At 41.9% G+C, this 23,182-nt stretch overlaps 3 protein-coding genes and 2 long non-coding RNA genes across 7 annotated transcripts; 3 read left to right on the top strand and 2 right to left on the bottom strand.

Moving 5' to 3' along the window:
- Nucleotides 1-129: 129 nt before the first annotated feature.
- Nucleotides 130-14,745, bottom strand: LOC119132259 (zinc finger protein 260-like). 3 transcript variants are annotated; one of them, XM_037267362.1, is made up of 7 exons: nucleotides 14,620-14,745; nucleotides 13,822-13,931; nucleotides 13,292-13,651; nucleotides 10,908-11,104; nucleotides 8,268-8,475; nucleotides 5,684-6,328; nucleotides 130-350 (listed from the first exon to the last, which is right to left on the bottom strand). In XM_037267362.1, the coding sequence occupies exons 2-7, from the start codon at nucleotides 13,922-13,924 to the stop codon at nucleotides 319-321; spliced, it is 1,545 nt and encodes a 514-aa protein (XP_037123257.1). In that variant the 5' UTR covers nucleotides 13,925-13,931; nucleotides 14,620-14,745; the 3' UTR covers nucleotides 130-318. The 3 variants fall into 3 exon arrangements, with proteins under 3 accessions (XP_037123257.1, XP_037123258.1, XP_037123256.1); XM_037267363.1 differs by lacking the exons at nucleotides 130-350; nucleotides 5,684-6,328; nucleotides 8,268-8,475 and adding an exon at nucleotides 6,840-7,014 and having other exon boundaries at nucleotides 10,139-11,104; XM_037267361.1 differs by lacking the exons at nucleotides 130-350; nucleotides 5,684-6,328; nucleotides 8,268-8,475 and adding an exon at nucleotides 6,840-7,864 and having other exon boundaries at nucleotides 10,348-11,104.
- Nucleotides 3,514-4,914, bottom strand: LOC119132260. Its single transcript, XR_005099835.1, has 3 exons — nucleotides 4,450-4,914; nucleotides 3,977-4,086; nucleotides 3,514-3,789 (listed from the first exon to the last, which is right to left on the bottom strand). It is a non-coding gene; the product is annotated as an uncharacterized LOC119132260 (long non-coding RNA).
- Nucleotides 4,837-12,994, top strand: LOC119132261. The gene is made up of 7 exons (XR_005099836.1): nucleotides 4,837-4,915; nucleotides 6,930-7,055; nucleotides 10,199-10,291; nucleotides 10,628-10,795; nucleotides 12,344-12,427; nucleotides 12,512-12,595; nucleotides 12,932-12,994. It is a non-coding gene; the product is annotated as an uncharacterized LOC119132261 (long non-coding RNA).
- A 1,546-nt stretch (nucleotides 14,746-16,291) lies between the features above and the next one.
- Nucleotides 16,292-18,303, top strand: LOC119132333. The gene is made up of 5 exons (XM_037267503.1): nucleotides 16,292-16,393; nucleotides 16,569-17,214; nucleotides 17,342-17,430; nucleotides 17,485-17,656; nucleotides 17,794-18,303. Exons 2-5 carry the CDS (start codon nucleotides 16,798-16,800, stop codon nucleotides 17,938-17,940), a joined length of 825 nt encoding a protein of 274 aa, XP_037123398.1. The 5' UTR covers nucleotides 16,292-16,393; nucleotides 16,569-16,797; the 3' UTR covers nucleotides 17,941-18,303.
- A 2,469-nt stretch (nucleotides 18,304-20,772) lies between these two features.
- LOC119132310 (olfactory receptor 52J3-like) lies at nucleotides 20,773-22,621 on the top strand. Its single transcript, XM_037267461.1, has 2 exons — nucleotides 20,773-21,351; nucleotides 21,620-22,621. The coding sequence occupies exons 1-2, from the start codon at nucleotides 20,929-20,931 to the stop codon at nucleotides 22,130-22,132; spliced, it is 936 nt and encodes a 311-aa protein (XP_037123356.1). The 5' UTR covers nucleotides 20,773-20,928; the 3' UTR covers nucleotides 22,133-22,621.
- Nucleotides 22,622-23,182: the final 561 nt, after the last annotated feature.

Here is a 23,182-nt window from a genome sequence, read left to right as displayed (position 1 = left end):
AGCAAAGTTGGAGGCGAACTCCACTCATATAATTGCCTGTACTGATAAAAACTAAGCAACTTGCCCTGAATATGAATTAAAATCCAAGTTAAAAACCACAACTAAAATCTAAATAAACACCAAGTATAATGAAAAATACAAAACTATTATCATCCTGAGGGCGGTTCACTTTATTTTCAAATTCATTACAACCAAAACACGAACAGTGGTAAAGGAGCTCAGCATCCCAATCAAAAGGTACTTAGAATTGAATTATCATCGATGCAAAAACTCATGAAGTCCGCTCAAATAGAAGGTGAAAACTTCACGGATCATAGCTCATCTCCCCAACACACTCGGAATTCTCAATAGACTCTTTGGCAGGTGACTGAGCAGGCAACAGGGGGTGGATTCTTGAATGACTTTTTAAGTTTACCTTCAGAGCGAATTTTTTGCCACAAACTGAGCATGAAAAAGGTTTCTCACCAGTGTGGATTCTTGTGTGCTGTTTTAAGTTTCCCTTGTCAGAGAATTTTTGGCCACAAACTGAGCATGAAAAAGGTTTCTCACCAGTGTGCCTTCTTGTATGAATTGTTAGATTTCCCTTCAGAGAAAATGTTTTGCCACAAACTGTACATGAAAAAGGTTTCTCACCAGTGTGCCTTCTTGTATGAGTTTTTAAATATCCCCCCTGAGAGAATTTTTTGCCACAAACTGAGCATGAAAAAGGTTTCTCACCAGTGTGAATTCTTGTATGAAGTGTTGTATATCTCTTCATAGAAAATCTTTTGCCACAAAATAGGCATGAAAAAGGCTTCTCACCAGTGTGGATTCTTGTGTGATTTTCTAAATTTCGCTTGTTAGATAATATTTGGCCACAAACTGAGCATGCAAAAGATTTCTCACCAGTGTGGATTCTTGTATGCCTTTTTAAATGTTCCCTCCGAGGGAATTCTTGGCCACAATCCGAGCAGGAAAAGTTTTCCTTTATGTACATTCTCATGTATTGTCTCAAACTACTGTTTTGAGACTCATCAGCAGCAGCAGCAGGAATATGTGACGACACATCATCACTATCTGATGGTGGAGGTACTTGTGATCCTCCACAGTGGTCTCCATCACCTTCTCTGGTCATTTGTTGACTTGAGCTGCAGCTTGGAGGCTCCACCCCTTTGCTCATTTCATGTTGACCCTCATCTAAACTCGTCACAGGTACACCAGTCAATGGCACCTTGCAGATCTCCTCTTCTTCTTCCTCCTTTTTAATGTCATAGGAGTCTTCTCCCTCCTCTTTAATGTTGCAGGAGTCTTCTCTCTCCTCTTTAATACAAGGCAGCTCTGGCTCTTCCTCCTCTTTTATAGCGCAAAGAAATGTCTGCTCCATTTGTTCATTCAAGTGGTGGACCTCTTTGCCCACATCTTCCTTTTTAATGCGAATGCGCTCTTGCTCCTGCTGTTCAGGACGAATCGCTTCACTGAGGTCTGCAAAACAAGACAAACGCATATTAACAATGAAAGTTACAGTTGAAGAAAAACCGGTCACACCTATACAAGGACTTTTTCAATCTGCCTATCACACATGATTTTGATAGAATCCTACTAAAAAGAAACACTGGAAGAGGATTCATAATAGAAAATAGACGTGTACTAACCTACTCTGTGCAACACAACATACGGCTGCAGCCAAAGATCTTCCAGTCGTTGAGGACCACGGTCCTTTCCCTCCACGTACTTTGCTGTGGTCCTTGCAAACATTTTCTAGCTGCAACCAAGCAGGAACAGACATTAACTGACACACTGAAACAAAATGAAGACATCAAGTATTTGTTTTATTCGCTCTGAGAACTAAGAGAGCGTTTCATTCTCCAACACTTTCTGTTTTGTCTCCCCTTTTGAATGTTGAGGTTCCTCTGGTTGCTAATCCCCGATTTGGAGTATTTCCACACTACAGTGTGGCATATTTGAGATCGAATATTCGTCGAGCATAATCACGCTAAATATGATCATGTTAGCATTGTGCTAGCTACCACACAGCGGGCCCCACTTCTGTACTGTAACCAAGCAGTACGACAAATAACGTTGCTAACATGATAACTTAGCTCCACAGTTGTAACTTACCTCTTTCGTCGTTGCAGTTGTAATGTGGCTAATGCCACATAAGTTACGTGTTTATCTAATGCAGACAAATAAAGCCAACAAGTTTCTGTTTTGAGTGCTTTAACCAAGCGTGACTTTGTCGTCGTCGCTTTATCTGCAACGTAATGATGACGTCATTTGAGAGAGGTCCCTGACGCCCTCTAGCGAAGGACCGTGGGACGTTTAGTGTTGTTGACCAGCAAAGTTGGAGGCGAACTCCACTCATATAATTGCCTGTACTGATAAACACTGATAAAAACTAAGCAACTTGCCCTAAATATGACTTAAAATTTAAGTTAAAAAACACAACTAAAATCAAAATAAACACCAAGTATAATGAAAAATATAAAACTATTATCATCCCCAGGCCGGTTCACTTTATTTTCAAATTCATTACAACCAAAATCAGAACAGTGGTGAAGGAAAGGAGCTCAGCATCCCAATCAAAAGGTACTTAGAATTGAATTATTATCGATGCAAAAACTCATGAAGTCCGCTCAAATAGAAGGTGAAAACTTCACGGATCATAGCTCCTCTCCCCAACACACTCGGAATTCTCAATAGACTCTTTGGCAGGTGACTGAGCAGGCAACAGGGGGTGGATTCTTGAATGACTTTTTAAGTTTACCTTCAGAGTGAATTTTTCGCCACAAACTGAGCATGAAAAAGGTTTCTCACCAGTGTGGGTTCTTGTATGAATTGTTAGATTTCCCTTCACAGAAAATGTTTTGCCACAAACTGTACATGAAAAAGGTTTCTCACCAGTGTGCCTTCTTGTATGAATTTTTAAATATCCCCCCTGAGAGAATTTTTTGCCACAAACTGAGCATGAAAAAGGCTTCTCACCAGTGTGGATTCTTGTGTGCTTTTTTAAGCTTCCCTTCTCAGAGAATAGTTGGCCACAAACTGAGCATGAAAAAGGTTTCTCACCAGTGTGAATTCTTGTATGAAGTGTTATATATCTCTTCACAGAAAATCTTTTGCCACAAACTCGGCATGAAAAAGGCTTCTCACCAGTGTGGAGTCTTGTGTGATTTTTTAAATTTCGCTTGTTAGATAATATTTGGCCACAAACTGAGCATGCAAAAGATTTCTCACCAGTGTGGATTCTTGTATGCCTTTTTAAATGTTCCCTCAGAGGGAATTCTTGGCCACAATCCGAGCAGGAAAAGTTTTTCTTTCTTATGTACATTGTCATGTGTTGTTTCAAACTACTGTTTTGAGACTCATCATCATCAACAGCAGGAATATGTGACGACACGTCATCACTATCTGATGGTGGAGGTACTTGTGATCCTCCACAGTGGTCTCCATCACCTTCTCTGGTCTTTTGTTGACTTGAGCTGCAGCTTGGCGGCTCCGCCCCTTTGTTCATTTCATATTGACCCTCATCTAAACTTGTCACAAATACACCAGTCAATGGCACCTTGCAGATCTCCTCTTCTTCCTCCTTTTTAATGTCATAGGAGTCTTCTCCCTCCTCTTTAATGTTGCAGGAGTCTTCTCTCTCCTCTTTAATACAAGGCAGCTCTGGCTCTTCCTCCTCTTTTATAGCGCAAAGAAATGTCTGCTCCATTCGTTCATTCAAGTGGTGGACCTCTTTGCCCACATCTTCCACTTTAATGCGAGTGCGTTCTGGCTCCTGCTGTTCAGGATGAATAGCTTCACTGATGTCTGCAAAATAATACAAACACATCATATCAATCAATGTATTTTAACAATGAAAGTAACAGTTGAAGAGAAACTGGTCACACCTATACAAGGACTTTTTCAATCTGCCTATCACACATGATTTCGATAGAATTCTACTAAAAAGAAACACTGGAAGAGGATTCATAATAGAAAATAGACGTGTACTAACCTACTCTGTGCAACACAACATACGGCTGCAGCCAAAGATCTTCCAGTCGTTGAGGACCACGGTCCTTTACCTCCACGTACTTTGCTGTGGTCCTTGCAAACATTTTCTAGCTGCAACCAAGCAGGAACAGACATTAACTGACACACTGAAACAAAATGAAGACATCAAGTATTTGTTTTATTCGCTAGGAGAACTAAGAGAGCGTTTCATTCTCCAACACTTTCCGTTTTGTCTCCCCTTTTGAATGTTGAGGTTGCTCTGGTTGCTAATCCCCGATTTGGAGTATTTCCACACTACAGTGTGGCATATTTGAGATCGAATATTCGTCGAGCATAATCACGCTAAATATGATCATGTTAGCATTGTGCTAGCTACCACACTTAAAGCAGCGGGCTCCACTTCTGTACTGTAACCAAGCAGTACGACAAATAACGTTGCTAACATGATAACTTAGATCCACAGTTGTAACTTACCACTTTCGTCGTTGCAGTTGTAATGTGGCTAATGCCACATAAGTTACGTGTTTATCTAATGCAGACAAATAGAAGGCAACAAGCTTCTGTTTGAGTGCTTTAACCAAGCGTGACTGTCGTCGTCGCTTTATCTGCAACGTAATGATGACGTCATTTGAGAGAGGTCCCTGACGCCCTCTAGCGAAGGACCGTGGGACGTTTAGTGTTGTTGACCAGCAAAGTTGGAGGCGAACTCCACTCATATAATTGCCTGTACTGATAAACACTGATAAAAACTAAGCAACTTGCCCTGAATATGAATTAAAATCCAAGTTAAAAACCACAACTAAAATCAAAATAAACACCAAGTATAATGAAAAATACAAAACTATTATCATCCCCAGGCCAGTTCACTTTATTTTCAAATTCATTACAACCAAAATCAGAACAGTGGTGAAGGAAAGGACCTCAGCATCCCAATCAAAAGGTACTGTTAGAGTGGTATTTTGCAAGAACCACACGGCAGACAGTTTGCCCTTTTAGACACCTGCAGGTGGAGAGTCCATTCGTCGCTGTGCGTACAGCGATGATCGAATGGAGGTCTGACTCTGGCCTCCTACAAGAGCATTTTTATTAAGAGAAACAGGGTGGGGGTGACAGTGGACTGGATAGAGAAGAGAAAGCCCTTGACCTCTAGTCAAAGCATAGCAGGGGGTGTTTTACGACATTGTGTAGGATGGGACAAGCTAGGATATTTATTACTGGTTACACACCAACATAAGCATAAAACTAATCTAGCTAGGTTATTTATTACTGGTTACATTCCAACATAATCATACGATCAAGATAGTTTGGAAAACCCTGACAGGTACTTAGAATTGAATTATCATCGATGCAAAAACTCATGAAGTCCGCTCAAACAGAAGGTGAAAACTTCATGGATCATAGCTCATCTCCCCAACACACTAGGAATTCTCAATAGACTCTTTGGCAGGTGACTGAGCAGGCAACCGGGTGTGGATTCTTGTATGAGTTTTTAAGGATCCCTTCATAGAGAATTTTCTGCCACAAACTGAGCATGAAAAAGGTTTTTCACCAGCGTGAAGTTTTATATGAACTGGGAGATATCCCTTCACGGAAAATCTTTTGCCACAAACTGGGCATGAAAAAGGCTTCTCACCAGTGTGGATTCTTGTGTGATTTTTTAAGTGTTCCTTGTCATTGAATCTTTTGCCACAAACTGAGCATGGAAAAGGTTTCTCACCAGTGTGGGTTCTTGTATGACTTGTTAGAGATCTCTTCGCAGGAAATCTTTTGCCACAAACTGAGCATGAAAAAGGTTTCTCACCAGTGTGGATTCTTGTGTGGTTTTTTAAGTTTCCATTGGAAGAGAATATTTTGCCACAAATTGAGCATGAATAAGGTTTCTCGCCAGTGTGGGTTCTTGTGTGCGTGTTTAAATGTCCACTATGAGAGAATCTTTGGCCACAAACTGAGCATGAAAAAGGTTTCTCGCCAGTGTGGATTCTTGTGTGCTCGTTTAAATGTCCCCTATGAGAGAATCTTTGGCCACAAACAGAGCAGGAAAAAGGTTTCTCCGTCCCTTTGCTCATTTCATGTCGACCCTCATTTGAACTCGTCACTGGTACACCAGTCAATGGCACCTTGCAGATATCCTCCTCTTCTTCCTCCTTTTTAATGTCACAGGAGTCTTCTCCCTCCTCTTTAATGTCACAGGAGTCTTCTCTCTCCTCTTTAATACAAGGCAGCTCTGGCTCTTCCTCCTCTTTTATAGCGCAAAGAAATGTCTGCTCCATTTGTTCATTCAAGTGGTGGACCTCTTTGCCCACATCTTCCTTTTTAATGTGAATGCGCTCTTGCTCCTGCTGTTCACTGAGGTCTGCAAAACAAGACAAATGCATATTAACAAAGTTACAGTTGAAGACAAACTGGTAAAACCTACACAAGGACTTCTTCAATCTGCCTATCACACATGATTTTGATAGAATTCTACTAAAAGTATTAACCAGGTCTGCGTAACACAACATAAGGCTGCAACCAAAGATCTTCCAGTTGTTGACGACTACGGTCCTTTAAATCATTGTGCATCTCAGCTTCCTATTTCTCCCTGTAGTTGTCTCATTTCACCTCGGCTATAGTGTATCATGCCCCTTTTTGATTGGTTAGCAGAGAGCAGGGCTAAATCTACACACAAGCGCAAGAGAAAAAAAGAAGTGTCTTGCTTGCTTCTGATTTTTCTTCTTAAGTCTTAGTAAATCTGGGGGCAAAACAAAACCCTAAACACTGATAAAAACTAAGCAACTTTCCCTAAATATGAATTAAAACAAATTCAAGTTAAAAAACACAACTAAAAACGAAATAAACATCAAGTATAATGAACAATACAAAACTATTATCCTGAGGGCGGTTAACTTTATTTTCAAATTCATTACAACCAAAATACAAACAGTGGTAAAGGAGCTCAGCATCCCAATCAAAAGGTACATAGAATAGAATTATCATCGATGCAAAAACTCATGAAGTCCGCTCAAATAGAAGGTGAAAACTTCACGGATCATAGCTCATCTCCCCAACACACTCGGAATTCTCAATAGACTCTTTGGCAGGTGACCGGGTGTGAATTCTTGTATGACTTTTTAAGTATCCTTTCTGAGTGAATTTTCTGCCACAAACTGAGCATGAAAAAGCTTTCTCACCAGTGTGAATTCTTGTATGAAGTGTTAGATATCTCTTCACAGAAAATGTTTTGCCACAAACTGAGCATGAAAAAGGTTTCTCACCAGTGTGGATTCTTGTGTGCGTTTGTAAGTTTCCCTTGTCAGAGAACAGTTTGCCACAAACTGAGCATGAATAAGGTTTCTCACCAGTGTGGGTTCTTGTGTGTATATTTAAATGTCCCCTGTGAGAGAATCTTTGGCCACAAACCGAGCAGGAAAAAGGTTTCTCACCAGTGTGGGTTCTTGTGTGCATTTTTAAATGTCCCCTCTGAGAGAATTTTTGGCCACAAACTGAGCAGGAAAAAGGTTTCTCACCAGTGTGAAGTCTTGAATGAAGTGTTAAAGTTCCTTTCGTAGAAAGTGTTTTGCCACAAACTGAGCATGAAAAAGGTTTCTCGCCAGTATGGATTCTTGTGTGCGTGTTTAAATGTCCCCTCCGAGACAATTCTTGGCCACAAATTGAGCATGAAAAAGGTTTCTCACCAGTGTGGATTCTTGTGTGCGTGTTTAAATGTCCCCTATGAGAGAATTCTTGGCCACAAACTGAGCATGAAAAAGGTTTCTCACCGGTGTGGATTCTTGTATGACTTTTTAAATTTCCCCTCTGAGAGAATTTGTGACCACAAACTGAGCATGAATTTGGTTTCTCACCAGTGTGGGTTCCTGTATGAATTGTTAGAGTTCCCTTCTGAGAGAATTTTTGGCCACAGACTGAGCATGAAAAAGGCTTCTCACCAGTATGGATTTTTGTGTGCGTGTTTAAATGTCCCTTCCGAGAGAATTTCTGGCCACAAACTGAGCATGAAAAAGGTTTCTCACCAGTGTGGATTCTTATGTGTGTTTTTAAATGTCCCCTCTGAGACAATTTTTGGCCACAATCTGAGCAGGAAAACCTTTTCTTTCTTGCGTCTATTCTCATGTGTTGCTTCAAAACACTGTTATTAGCACATTTCCCATACTGAGAACATTGGCTGTGTTTGTTTTGAGACTCAGCAGCAGCAGCAGCAGCAGCAGCAGCAGCATCAGCAGGAATATGTGACAACACGTCATGACTCTCTGATGGTGGAGCTGCTTGTGATCCGCCACAGTGGTCTCCATTACCTTCTCTGGTCATTTGTTGACTTGAGCTGCAGCTTGGAGGCTCCGCCCCGTTGCTCATTTCATGTTGACCCTCATCTAAACTCGTCACAGGTACACCAGTCAATGGCACCTTGCAGATCTCCTCCTCTTCTTCTTCCTCCTTTTTAATGTCATAGGAGTCTTCTCCCTCCTCTTTAATGTCGCAGGAGTCTTCTCTCTCCTCTTTAATACAAGGCAGCTCTGGCTCTTCCTCCTCTTTTATAGTGCAAAGAAATGTCTGCTCCATTTGTTCATTCAAGTGGTGGACCTCTTTGCCCACATCTTCCTTTTTAATGCGAATGCGCTCTTGCTCCTGCTGTTCAGGACGAATCGCTTCACTGAGGTCTGCAAAACAAGACAAACGCATATTAACAATGAAAGTTACAGTTGAAGAAAAACTGGTCACACCTATACAAGGACTTTTTCAATCTGCCTATCACACATGATTTTGATAGAATTCTACTAAAAAGAAACACTGGAAGAGGATTCATAATAGAAAATAGACGTGTACTAACCTACTCTGTGCAGCACAACATAAGGCTGCAGCCAAAGATCTTCCAGTCGTTGAGGACCATGGTCCTTTTCCTCCACGTACTTTGCTGTGGTCCTTGCAAACATTTTCTAGCTGCAAGCAAGCAGGAACAGACATTAACTGACACACTGAAACAAAATGAAGACATCAAGTATTTGTTTTATTCGCGAGAAGAACTAACAGAGAGCGTTTCATTCTCCAACACTTTCTGTTTTGTCTCCCCTTTTGAATGTTGAGGTTGCTCTGGTTGCAATGGCGTTGCGACACTCAAGGGAGGGGGACTGCTCAGCTAATGAATGTAGCAGCCGACAGGAACTCCACCATCTACCATTCAACGATTTCTCCCACTTCACTAGGAACTCCTAACAGAATGTAACTAGGAGGCATGTCAAATAGTTGAATGTCAACTTCAACTTGTGTTGTTTACAACGTGCACTTAAAGCGACCCAATACACGAAACGACATTTTATGTAGCTCGGACCTGTTTTTGCAAACGTGATTACGCGTTATCATCAGGTAGAGTGCACGAGGGCATTGAGATTTAAAATCGGGAGCATGCCTGCCTGCAACCATCACTGCTAATCCCCGATTTGGAGTATTTCCACACTACAGTGTGGCATATTTGAGATGGAACATTCGTCGAGCATAATCACGCTAAATATGATCATGTTAGCATTGTGCTAGCTACCACGCTTAAAGCAGCGGGCCGCACTTCTGTACTGTAACCAAGCAGTACGACAAATAACGTTGCTAACATGATAACTTAGCTCCACAGTTGTAACTTACCTCTTTCGTCGTTGCAGTTGTAATGTAGCTAATGCCACATAAGTTGCGTGTTTATCTAATGCAGCCAAATAGAAGGCAACAAGCTTCTGTTTGAGTGCTTAATCCAAGCGCGACTTCGTCGTCGTCGCTTTACCTGTTAACGTAATGATGACGTCATTTGAGAGAGGTCCCTACCGCCCTCTAGCGAAGGACCGTGGGACGTTTAGTGTTGTTGACCAGCAAAGTTGGAGGCGAACTCCACTCACATAATTGCCTGTACTGATAAACACTGATAAAAACTTAGCAACTTGCCCTGAATATGACTTAAAATTCAAGTTAAAACCCACAACTAAAATCAAAATAAACACCAAGTGTAATGAAAAATACAAAACTATTATCATCCCCAGGCCGATTCACTTTATTTTCAAATTCATTACAACCAAAATCAGAACAGTGGTGAAGGAAAGGACCTCAGCATCCCAATCAAAAGGTACTTTGAATTGAATTATCATCGATTCAAAAACTCATCAAGTCCGCTCAAACAGAAGGTGAAAACTTCATGGATCATAGCTCATCTCCCCAACACACTAGGAATTCTCAATAGACTCTTTGGCAGGTGACTGAGCAGGCAACCGGGTGTGGATTCTTGTATGAGTTTTTAAGGTTCCCTTCAGAGAGAATCTTTTGCCACAAACTGTGCATGAAAAAGGTTTTTCACCAGCGTGAAGTCTTATATGAAGTGGGAGATATCCCTTCACAGAAAATCTTTTGCCACAAACTGGGCATGAAAAAGGCTTCTCACCAGTGTGGATTCTTGTGTGCTTTTTTAAGTATTCCTTGTCATTGAATCTTTTGCCACAAACTGAGCATGGAAAAGGTTTCTCACCAGTGTGGGTTCTTGTATGACTTGTTAGAGATCTCTTCGCAGGAAATCTTTTGCCACAAACTGAGCATGAAAAAGGTTTCTCACCAGTGTGGATTTTTGTGTGCTTTTTTAAGTTTCCATTGGCAGAGAATATTTTGCCACAAATTGAGCATGAATAAGGTTTCTCGCCAGTGTGGGTTCTTGTGTGAATGGTTAAATGTCCCCTATGAGAGACTCTTTTGCCACAAACTGAGCATGAAAAAGGTTTCTCGCCAGTGTGGATTCTAGTGTGCGTGTTTAAATGTCCCCTATTAGAGAATCTTTGGCCACAAACTGAGCAGGAAAAAGGTTTCTCCGTCGCTTTGCTGCTCATTTCATGTCGACCCTCATCTGAACTCGTCACAGGTACACCAGTCAATGGCACCTTGCAGATATCTTCCTCTTCTTCCTCCTTTTTAATGTCACACGAGTCTTCTCCCTCCTCTTTAATGTCGCAGGAGTCTTCTCTCTCCTCTTTATTACAAGGCAGCTCTGGCTCTTCCTCTTTTATAGTGCAAAGAAATGTCTGCTCCATTTGTTCATTCAAGTGGTGGACCTCTTTGCCCACATCTTCCTTTTTAATGTGAATGCGCTCTTGCTCCTGCTGTTCACTGAGGTCTGCAAAACAAGACAAATGCATATTAACAAAGGTTACAGTTGAAGACAAACTGGTAAAACCTACACAAGGACTTCTTCAATCTGCCTATCACACATGATTTTGATAGGATTCTACTAAAAGTATTAACCAGCTCTGCGTAACACAACATAAGGCTGCAACCAAAGATCTTCCAGTTGTTGACGACTACGGTCCTTTAATCGTTGTGCATCTCAGCTTTCTATTTCTCCCTGTAGTTGTCTCATTTCGCCTCGGCTATAGTGTATCATGCCCCTTTTTGATTGGTTAGCAGAGAGCAGGGCTAAATCTACACACAAGCGCAAGAGAAAAAAAGAAGTGTCTTGCTTGCTTCTGATTTTTCTTCTTAACAAGTCTTAGTAAATCTGGGGGCAAAACAAAACCCTAAACACTGATAAAAACTAAGCAACTTTCCCTAAATATGAATTAAAACAAATTCAAGTTAAAAACCACAACTAAAAACGAAATAAACATCATGTATAATGAAAAATACAAAACTATTATCATCCTGAGGGCGGTTAACTTTATTTTCAAATTCATTACAACCAAAATCAGAACAGTGGTAAAGGAAAGGAGCTCAGCATCCCAATCAAGAGGTACATAGAATAGAATTATCATCGATGCAAAAACTCATGAAGTCCGCTCAAATAGAAGGTGAAAACTTCACGGATCATAGCTCATCTCCCCAACACACTCGGAATTCTCAATAGACTCTTTGGCAGGTGACCGGGTGTGAATTCTTGTATGACTTTTTAAGTATCCTTTCTGAGTGAATTTTCTGCCACAAACTGAGCATGAAAAAGCTTTCTCACCAGTGTGAATTCTTGTATGAAGTGTTAGATATCTCTTCACAGAAAATGTTTTGCCACAAACTGAGCATGAAAAAGGTTTCTCACCAGTGTGGATTCTTGTGTGCGTTTGTAAGTTTCCCTTGTCAGAGAACAGTTTGCCACAAACTGAGCATGAATAAGGTTTCTCACCAGTGTGGGTTCTTGTGTGTATATTTAAATGTCCCCTGTGAGAGAATCTTTGGCCACAAACCGAGCATGAAAAAGGTTTCTCACCAGTGTGAATTCTTGTATGAAGTGTTAAAGTTCCTTTCATAGAAAGTGTTTTGCCACAAACTGAGCATGAAAAAGGTTTCTCGCCAGTATGGATTCTTGTGTGCGTGTTTAAATGTCCCCTCCGAGACAATGTTTGGCAACAAATTGAGCAAGAAAAAGGTTTCTCACCAGTGTGGATTCTTGTGTGTGTGTTTAAATGTCCCCTATGAGAGAATTTTTGGCCACAAACTGAGCATGAAAAAGGTTTCTCACCAGTGTGGGTTCTTGTATGAATTGTTAGATTTTCCTTCACAGAAAATGTTTTGCCACAAACTGTGCATGAAAAAGGTTTCTCACCAGTGTGCATTCTTGTATGAATTTTTAAATATCCCCCCTGAGAGAATTCTTTGCCACAAACTGAGCATGAATAAGGTTTCTCGCCAGTGTGGGTTCTTGTGTGCGTTTTTAGACTTCCCCTTTTAGAAAACCTCTGGCCACAAACTGAGCATGAAAAAGGTTTCTCGCCAGTATGGATTCTTGTGTGCCTGTTTAAATGTGCCCTCAGAGAACATTTTTGGCCACAAATTGAGCATGAAAAAGGTTTTTCACCAGTGTGGATTCTTGTGTGCCGTTTTAAGTTTCCCTTGTCAGAGAACATTTGGCCACAAACTGAGCATGCAAAAGGTTTCTCACCGGTGTGGATTCTTGTATGAGATTTTAAATTTCCCCTCTGAGAGAATCTTTGGCCACAAACTGAGCATGCAAAAGGTTTCTCACCAGTGTGGGTTCTTGTATGAATTGTTAGAGTTCCCTTCCGATAAAATCTTTTGCCACAAACTGAGCATGAAAAAGGCTTCTCACCAGTGTGGCTTCTTGTGTGCGTGTTTAAATCTCCCTTCCGAGAGAACTTTTGGCCACAATCTGAGCAGGAAAACCTTTTCTTTCTTGTGTCTATTCTCATGTGTTGCTTCAAAACACTGTTATTAGCACATTTCCCATACTGAGAACATTGGCTGTGTTTGTTTTGAGACTCATCATCAGCAGCAGCATCAGCAGGAATATGTGACAACACATCATGACTCTCTGATGGTGGAGCTGCTTGTGATCCGCCACAGTGGTCTCCATTACCTTCTCTGGTCATTTGTTGACTTGAGCTGCAGCTTGGAGGCTCCGCCCCTTTGCTCATTTCATGTTGACCCTCATCTAAACTCGTCACAAATACACCAGTCAATGGCACCTTGCAGATCTCCTCCTCTTCTTCCTCCTTTTTAATGTCACAGGAGTCTTCTCCCTCCTCTTTAATGTCGCAGGAGTCTTCTCTCTCCTCTTTAATACAAGGCAGCTCTGGCTCTTCCTCCTCTTTTATAGCGCAAAGAAATGTCTGCTCCATTTGTTCATTCAAGTGGTGGACCTCTTTGCCCACATCTTCCTTTTTAATGCGAATGCGCTCTTGCTCCTGCTGTTCAGGACGAATCGCTTCACTGAGGTCTGCAAAACAAGACAAACGCATATTAACAATGAAAGTTACAGTTGAAGAAAAACTGGTCACACCTATACAAGGACTTTTTCAATCTGCCTATCACACATGATTTTGATAGAATTCTACTAAAAGTAAACACTGGAAGAGGATTCATAATAGAAAATAGACATGTACTAACCTACTCTGTGCAACACAACATAAGGCTGCAGCCAAAGATCTTCCAGTCGTTGAGGACCACGGTCCTTTTCCTCCACGTACTTTGCTGTGGTCCTTGCAAACATTTTGTAGCTGGAAGCAAGCAGAAACAGACATTAACGGACACTGAAACAAAATGAAGACATCAAGTATTTGTTTTACTCGCTCGGAGAACTAACAGAGAGCGTTTCATTCTCCAACACTTTCTGTTTTGTCTCCCCTTTTGAATGTTGAGGTTGCTCTGGTTGCAATGGCGTTGCGACACTCAAGGGAGCGGGACTGTTCAGCTAATGAATGTAGCAGCCGACAGGAACTCCACCATCTACCATTCAACGATTTCTCCCACTTCACTAGGAACTCCTAACAGAATGTAACTAGGAGGCATGTCAAATAGTTGAATGTCAACTTCAACTTGTGTTTACAACGTGCACTTAAAGCGACCCAATACACGAAACGACATTTTATGTAGCTCGGACCTGTTTTTGCAAACGTGATTACGCGTTATCATCAGGTAGAGTGCACGAGGGCATTGAGATTTAAAATCGGGAGCATGCCTGCCTGCAACCATCACTGCTAATCCCCGATTTGGAGTATTTCCACACTACAGTGTGGCATATTTGAGATGGAACATTCGTCGAGCATAATCACGCTAAATATGATCATGTTAGCATTGTGCTAGCTACCACGCTTAAAGCAGCGGGCCCCACTTCTGTACTGTAACCAAGCAGTACGACAAATAACGTTGCTAACATGATAACTTAGCTCCACAGTTGTAACTTACCTCTTTCGTCGTTGCAGTTGTAATGTAGCTCATGCCACATAAGTTGCGTGTTTATCTTATAGAAGGCAACAAGCTTCTGTTTGAGTGCTTAAACCAAGCGCGACTTTGTCGTCGTCGCTTTACCTGATGACGTCATTTGAGAGATGTCCCTACCGCCCTCTAGCGAAGGACCGTGGGACGTTTAGTGTTGTTGACCAGCAAACAAACCAACATTGCGTGAAAAAAAAAATTTTTGTGCACGTTTTCAAAAAAAAAAGAAAAAAGTCAAAGTGATTTTAATAGCGTGCGTTTGTTTATTCGCCCTCTGCTTTTGGTGAGAGATTGATTTTAGGATTTACAGTGTGCTTTTCATGCTGATTTGTGAGAGCGTTTATTTGGACAATTCTATATACATATAATTGCCACTTCGCAAGTTTGCCTTAATGTAATTGTTTTGTTGTAAGAAATAAAAAATAAAAAAATGCGGCTGAAACGAGTGTGTTTGTTGCTAAGTGTTTTAAATGAAAGTCCAACGATGTTTTCAAAACAGGAGCTACTTTATATCCAAATTCGATATACTGTAAATATTGGACATTGATATCAAAGTTAAATAATTGACTAACACATTTAGACTTATTTCTAATGAATGGCTGTATCTTGTCTCACTTTAATATCTTTAATGAATATTGTACTGTCTAAAAAAGAAAAATAATTAGACTTGATGTAAATAGAGTAGATAACTAAAAATCTAGATGATTAACCAGTGAACATAATTAAAATTGACTTGCAGATGTCTGCATTTTTTTTATTTTAACTACTTGATCATTTTATTGAATTAGTTGCCATCCATTTTGAGCTTTATTTTATTTTATTAGTGGATTTAGGGATTGTTTTAGTTTAGTGCATGGCTTCCTTTTTTTTCTTTTTTTTTACTGTCGGCTTTGTTGTGTCACGTTCAACAGACATCATTTCAAAGCTTTTTTTCATCATAAAACACTTGCTTGATTGAGGCTCTCAAATGTCATTGCACGTATACACAAAGCATTCAAAGCACAAAAAGAGCATCGTTTCTTTGAGTCTTCTGTGACATGGCATGTTTGTACGACAGGAGGAGCTGGCAGTAATCACGCACTTGATCCGCTGGATCTTCGGTTGTGTGCTGCTGTTGTTTTGTTGCCGTCTAGGTAGGCGCCGGCCGCCTCGAACATGAGCCCATCAGTTGTCGGGACGCTGCTACTCATTCTTGTCCTGTGTTGGACCTGCAACGGTGAGTAAATATTTTCTTGAGATGTAAAGGGATTTATTAACCACTGTAAAGTTACGAGCAGTTTAGCCCTTTTCCCTGTAAGAGTACTGCAGGGATGTAACAATCTACTCGACTTTGCAGTCATGCTGCATGTGCAGCAAAAGAGGTCACATGCTGAATGTTGTCGTGGCTGTCATCATTGTTGTTTGGTGTTGTCGTAGCGCATTCCTCCTGTCCATACACCTGGAGGAACATCAAGAACAATTGTTATAAACGGTTCTTTGACGATGTGAACTGGAAACAGGCTGAATCTGAGTGTAAAAGAGAGCTTGGCCATCTGGCTAGCATTTGGTACTTCAGAGACATGGTGACTCCTCTTACTGATCCGAACATACACTCTGAAAATCTTCTCTATCGTTATATCCGTTTATTCCTGTTGCAGGAGTATATGGAGACACTACATTTTGGTCGGGATTATTGGATCGGTTTGTCCCGTGACAACGATACTGATGAATGGAAATGGAGCGACGGAAGTATTTACTATCCCGAGTAAGTGTCCTTCTAGTCAGAAGAAAGCACGACATTGCTTGCATCATTGAATAGGTTGAATTTGTCCTCCTGTTCACTTAACTGGTATTGATGATGACGACTCTGGTGGTAAAAAGCAAAGTCAAGGCTTCTGTGCCTTATTTGGCATCTTCTTTGGCTGCCTGTTTTGTTTCAGGTACTGGGGTAGCTTTCAGGCACCCAACGACATGAAGTTCCCGCAATGCATTGCGCTGGCTGCTAGAACGAGAAAATGGAAAATTGATGGCTGTCAGCGAAACAAATATTTCATCTGCAAGTTGACCCTGGGTTTGTCCACACTTTGATGATTATGGCTGCATGCAATTCATTAGCAACTCAGGAATGTGTATCGGGGAAATAGTGTTTGTGCCCCCTCAAAGATTCTAATGTTTATAATTGAAAAGCATGTAGAAGTGTTATTAGGGCTTCAAGGTATTCATTTGTTTAGGCCAGAAAGTAAGGTGTGCATGATGTCCTCTAAATGTGCACTCTCCTTTCACATGGATTGTGTCCCTGCAGACGTGTGCCTTTGTCCTCCTCCATGTCGTCCTACTACTACTACTGCTCCTGCTTTGCAAACATCCACCCAACCTTTGTCCACCACTACCTCCCCTCCTCCTACCTGTCCTCCTTGTGCTTCCTCTACTCGTGGTTACATTACTCTCTCAACCAAACTGAATACCACCGCCGTGCCGCAAAACATTTGGGCACCGGAGATTTGCAAAATGTCAATCGATCAGTCCACATCGTGTGCCTCAGATGACCCCACGTGCTCGTGCCTGCTTGGCGTGTTGGCCAACCCGGTAAGTTGTTTGTGCAGCGAATGCATAAAGAGCATTTTTACCCATCTTTTGAAACTATTCGAAACAAAATGAGCAAAAACAAAGTCAAATTTGAGCTGCATGCATTTTCTCAATTGCGTGTGCACAGAATGGTTCAATCCAAGCTGCATTCAACGACGGTCTCGGTGTGAATCGCAGTGTTGTCATCAGAGGACAGGCCAATTCCAATGCAGAGAGGTAATAACTTTCTTTAAACCCAAAGAAGGCAGGAATTGCAATAGTGCATTGCAGGCTCATCGTCAAGCTGCTTCTGGGCAAAGACGACAACGTGACTGCGCTTCAACTGAATTTCCACTTTGGAAACAAAAGCATTGTGCTCAACTCCCAAGCGGACAAAAACACTGCCCAACAAACCGTGAACGCTTCTCAACCCCACCAGTTTGGACCCGGACTCGACTTCAAGGTCATCAATCAAATTAATGTGGAGATTCGTTTCGACCTCAGAAAAATCCTAAATACTATATTTCCAGGGTTAACCTGTAGAAAATGTTGACTAACTGAAGTATGCTTACTGACCCAGCTGTCTTCTTCACCATCCAGATTGTCATTCGATGTGGCAAGAACACTTTCAACATGACCTTGGATGACAACGTCCAGCTGGGCTTGGAACATCAACTTATGAACCTGCAACGCATCAAGTGGCTGGAAGTTTGGCACGTGCTGCTGAGTTCCGTCCAGCTGATGTGACAAAAGTCCAGATTTCTTTCAGCACTCACTACTGCCACCTTCTGGTATCAACCAGCGATGGGGGTAATGCGTTACTGTAATGTATTTATGAATTACTCAATGAATTTTTGCAATGTTAGTCGTCGGATCTCTTAACGTTACATTTTTAGGACCACACCACAACTTTGATCACAAGTTTTATAACCAAATGAAAAACATAAAAAAAAAACATTGAGCCATTTGAAAAACATAAAACATTGAGCCACTTAAGGCTGATTTACAAGAGTGACATTTGTGTCACTTGTAAGTTTGTGTTGAATATTTGTGATATTGCTTGTTATATCCACAATAAAATTAAATAAGGCAAGTCTATTTTTGACCTGACATTACTGTGATAGTGAAACGACATTTTTAATGTACATTTAGAAATACAATTCAGGCATTAAAATTAAGTTAAATTGCATCGTTGATTCTCATAATCTAGATACTTTTTTTTAAAGACAGCAGAAAATAGTTTAATACGGCGTTTACAACCAACTAATATATGTATTTGCAGTTTGTAATTGCAAATGACTCCTTCAGACATCAAGTACACTTTATTATTACGGTATTTTTTCCTTCAGATGTTCTCAAGTTGTGTCCTGTAGTCTCCTCGCCTTGGAAAAATATTTCCAACCTGAAACTGGACCATTGTTTTTTTCCCCATTTGAATTGAACAAGACCGCATCCATCCGACCATATTTCCCCGGTGACCCGGTTATTTGTTTACCCGCCCGTGTCCAATGATGATGTCGTCGTGTTGTCTTTGACTTGGTGGCTAATGAGCCCCTCGGGTGGAGGAGCTTCATCCAATTGGAGAAGCAACAAGAGTCCAACCAGAGGTTAAGCGCCGTGGGAGGACGCCTGATGGGCTCTATGGTTATGTCACCAACACGGGCTTGATTGGCTCAATCCGAGCATTGGTTCTCATGTGGGTCTCAATGTGGTCCAAAGTGAATCCTAGCATTTGTCCTTGCGCATGTCCCAAGACAGGTTTTGAGCGTGCGCCCAACACTTGTGCCTCAAATGTTTGTGTGCTCGACGGGTCAAGGGTCACTGACATACTCCATGTTTAAGGGGGACAGCGGCTGGCCGGTGGTCCCGTGAGGTCGCCTGGGCTTTAGTAGCTAATTGGCAATTAAGTTCTGAGGGATGAAAGTGTTGTGTTGATGCTTGATGTCTGTCAACATGATTAGCAACATTGGGATAAACATGTTGACGTGTTTCTGTCCCATGTGTGTAAAGCTGCCTGTCAACATTTTGCTCTACTGGGGACAAAAAGCAAAACTTTGACCTTTGGAGCACTGCACATTTGTGGCAAGTGTTTGTCAGCACATTAAAGTTACAAAAATTGTTTGATCCAAAACATGAATTGAAGCCGATCTAAATGGGACAGGACGACTGAGCCATCCGCTCTCAAGTCTCTCGATTTGTCAATAGACGCTAGAACCGAATGTTTATTCTTCAAGTCGTGTGTGACGTCATGTGGGCTGTGACCATGACGGCTCTGATCCACTTGTGAAGGGAAACTTTGATTCTCTCTTTCATCTATAACCGCTTAACAAGGCAAATATAGGAATCTAGAAATCGCTGTTGTGAAAGCACAATATAAAGACGTATTGTGAAACAATTTGCTAAGGTGTTTTACAATTCTGTAGTTCTGTTTTTTTTTGTGCAATATGGTGAAGCCAATTTTCACCACAGCAAAAGTAATTTTTTTTGTACAATTTTCCAGCCTGAATTGTTTTTTAGTTTGTTGCTTTGAAAATTTGCATTCACTCAAAATGTTTTTCTTTACAGTTTATTATTTCAAGTAGTAGTAGTTGTGAAGTAGTACTTCAACAAGTAATGAGTGTTTTGCCAGCTTGGCAATAATTTGTCCTGAATGGTGTACAAAGCCAGATGTGAGTTGTTTTTTTGTACACATGGCAACACGGTGACAAGTTGAACCTTCTTCCATCTAATAGGAATACGTCAAGGTTAAGAAAATAATGTTAAAAATGTCAAGTCTATTGTTTATGAAAGGTGCCAGCCATCTTAATCTAACTGCCTTAAAAGGTCAAAAAAGGGGACGATGAGAAACGAGGGGTGAGGGCTGAGGGGGCGTGGCCTATGTGATTTTGGTCAATAAAATCTCCAGCGGCCTCTTCAGCTTTCCTCATCGTCACGACGCTTTTTCAGGTGTATTTTACAGGCGAATGTCTTTAATTGTCACCTTGCGTATATTTTTTTTCTCCCACTTTCCTGTTAACTTCAACTCAAGCTAGCCCTTTTGATTGTTTCTGCTCACAGCATCAACACGCTTTCACTCTGTCACTGCTGCTAAACTGATTGAAAAGTTTCTTCACCTTTTCTTGACAGCGCTGTCAAGACAAGCACGCGATTGTTTTGAATTGTGGCTCGGCTTGTAGTTTTTGTTGTTCGGATTCACATCTTGAATGGTTTTGAAAAGCAGCCTTTGACTGAAAACAAATGCAAACTTGTTTGGCATGTGTTTCTGTCCTAGAGTAGTTATGTGATGGAAGTATTTTGATTCAGGGTGTTTTGACACACAGGGATGGAAAAAAGCTCGTGCATGTTTTCCACATGCGTTGGCTAAACAGAATTTGGATGTGTTTTGTTCTCAATGCAAGCGTGTTTGTTGTTGTGACGCTTTTAACTGAGGGATGAATGTGTGTTGATTGCGGAAATGAAAATCATTTAGGTTGTTTTGACGTGATATAAAGGCAAATCAACCCGTTTTGCTCTTGGCATACATGTGTTTTTAATGTGTTTTTTTTTAACACATTAAATTTTAACACAACCTGTCAATGCACATTTAACACAACTTTTGAATGTTTCAGTTGATCTTCTGAGTTTTCTTTATTTGCACCTCTTCTGGCTCTTTTTTGAACATTTCTCAGTTGGCAGACGTGCACAGCACGGCAGATTCTTACCGCTCGACAGCTTTCCGTCCAGGTGCCGTCACAGATGGCGAACTCCTCATGGTCGCCGCCGATGGTGTTGGAACTAGACGGCCTGAGCGGCTGCAGTGTCAGCCAGCGGCGTGTTTACTTTGCGCTGGCACTCGTGTCATATGTGCTGACGCTGCTGGTGAACTTGACGCTGATGGCGACGGTGGCGGCGGAGAAGACGCTGCACCGGCCCATCTACGTACTGGTGTGCAACTTGTGTGCCAACGGCATGCTGGGAGCGTCTTGCTTCTACCCCAAGCTGCTTCACGACCTGCTGGCTGAGGTGCATGTGGTGTCATATGTCGGCTGCCTGGTGCAGGTCTTGGTGCTCTACTGCTATGTCTTCTGTGAGTTTGCCAGTCTAACGCTGATGGCCTATGACCGCTATGTGGCCATCTGCTGCCCGTTGGTCTACCGTGCCATCATGACCACGCAGAAGGTTTGTATGCAGTCCTTTTGTTACATAGCTCAAAGGCCTTTATGGAAAGTGGAGCGATGCTTACATAGTTTTGTTTCTGAAGAAATGTCTGTTTTGCAATTTATTGCCTGGAAAATATCTACTCCAAAAAATGCCTTCAATCTCTATGGAAAGTATTTTACTTTAATCTGACCAAAACAAAACGGTGTGCTACCATTTAGTGGCCGGCAGTGGAATTACATCCAAGATGGAGTTGCACAAATGTTGCATTGATCTTATGTTCCCTAAGGTTTGGCGGCTGCTGCTGCTGACATGGTTGTTGCCGCTGCTGGAGACGACGGCGGGCGTGATTCTGACGGCTCGCCTGCCGCTGTGTGGCCGGCGGATCCATCGACTCTACTGTACCAACTGGGCGCTAGTCAAGCTGTCGTGCGTCGACAACACCGTCAACAACGTCTACGGCTTCTTGCTGATGTTCCTGCAGGTGGCGCAGGCCGTCCTCATCGGCGTCTCGTACGGCCACCTAGTGCGTGCCTCGCTGCGTTCGCGCAGCAACCGCCGCCGCTTCGTGCAGACATGCGTGCCCCATGTGCTTACCCTCACCGTCTTCACTGGCTCGGTTTGCTCTGACGTTCTGTTAGAGCGCTACGGCGGTGACCAGTTAGCGGGCTGGCGCCACGGGCTGGCTGTGTTGTTCATTGTGGCTCCGCCCCTCCTCAACCCGCTCATCTACGGCATCAACCTGCACCAGCTCCGGCATCGCGTCCTTGCAAACTTGATGCCGTGGCGCCGCGCTCCCTAGGCGTCAAACTGAAAGCCGGAGCCGCCACATAATTTTATGCATCTTGCAAAAGCAAATCATGTGTCATCTCTTCCACGATCCTTGCTAAAATCTGTAAATTGTCATCTGCAACAAATAACTTGCTGTGAGGTGGCGTTCTCTACTTCTGTGCGTGGTGTTCTCCAGCGCGCCGGCGACTATGCGCCCCACGAGGTTCGCATCGGTTTCGGTTGCGCCTTCCAGGTGGTGCCGGGGGTCACAATGACACATACAGCAAAGTTGCAAGAAATTGCTTTGAGGCCGTCACGAGGACGCAGGTGTGCTCCACGCTGACGTCGGCCAAAATAACGCAGACTTGACGTACCAGTACAATCCATACAGATTTGACTGATCTTGTGTATGAAACATGGTCTATTGCTGTGGCTGCCTTAAAGCAGTCATAAATATCTCAATGTTGTATTTATTACACTCATGTCTTGTTAAATTGGACATGAATGATACACCTTGACTAGCAACATTTCATAAATTAAAATTTATATTTAGTCTTACATGAGCACTAAACTATCACATGGATTGTTTTCAAAAAAAATTCTCCTTTAACTTTCCAGTAGATGTCGCTCCCATGCAGCTCTCACTGTAGTCTTCATCTGTCCCGTTTCCCAATCGGTAATTGATATTTTGTCATTTATAATTAATTGTGCCCCGCCTTCCACCCTAAGACAGCTGGGATAGGCTCCAGTGGGCCCAGTGGAAAAAATTATGCATTATTTTTAGTTCTATTATCCACTGATGACAACTTTAAGTGAATGAGCTCAACTACTTCATAGCGTGAACTCAAGCATGAAGGTCATAATATAAAAAATGGTATATCAATACACTTTTTTTTTTAAATATATAATTGTAGGTTCTGTAGTTGCTAATTATATTCGGGCTTCAGTGTGCAGGACGCTGACCTGTCTCTCCACCATCTATCTACTATCGATACCTGAAGAGTTAGGCTTAGGGTCAGGGATCACAAGTTCGCTGGATCAATGACTACAGCTTGTGTAGCCAATGGGATGCACTTGCCAC

This window comes from Syngnathus acus, chromosome 13 (genome assembly GCF_901709675.1).
Source record: "Syngnathus acus chromosome 13, fSynAcu1.2, whole genome shotgun sequence".
NCBI lineage: Eukaryota > Metazoa > Chordata > Actinopteri > Syngnathiformes > Syngnathidae > Syngnathus > Syngnathus acus.
This window is presented reverse-complemented; position numbering and strand designations above follow the sequence as displayed.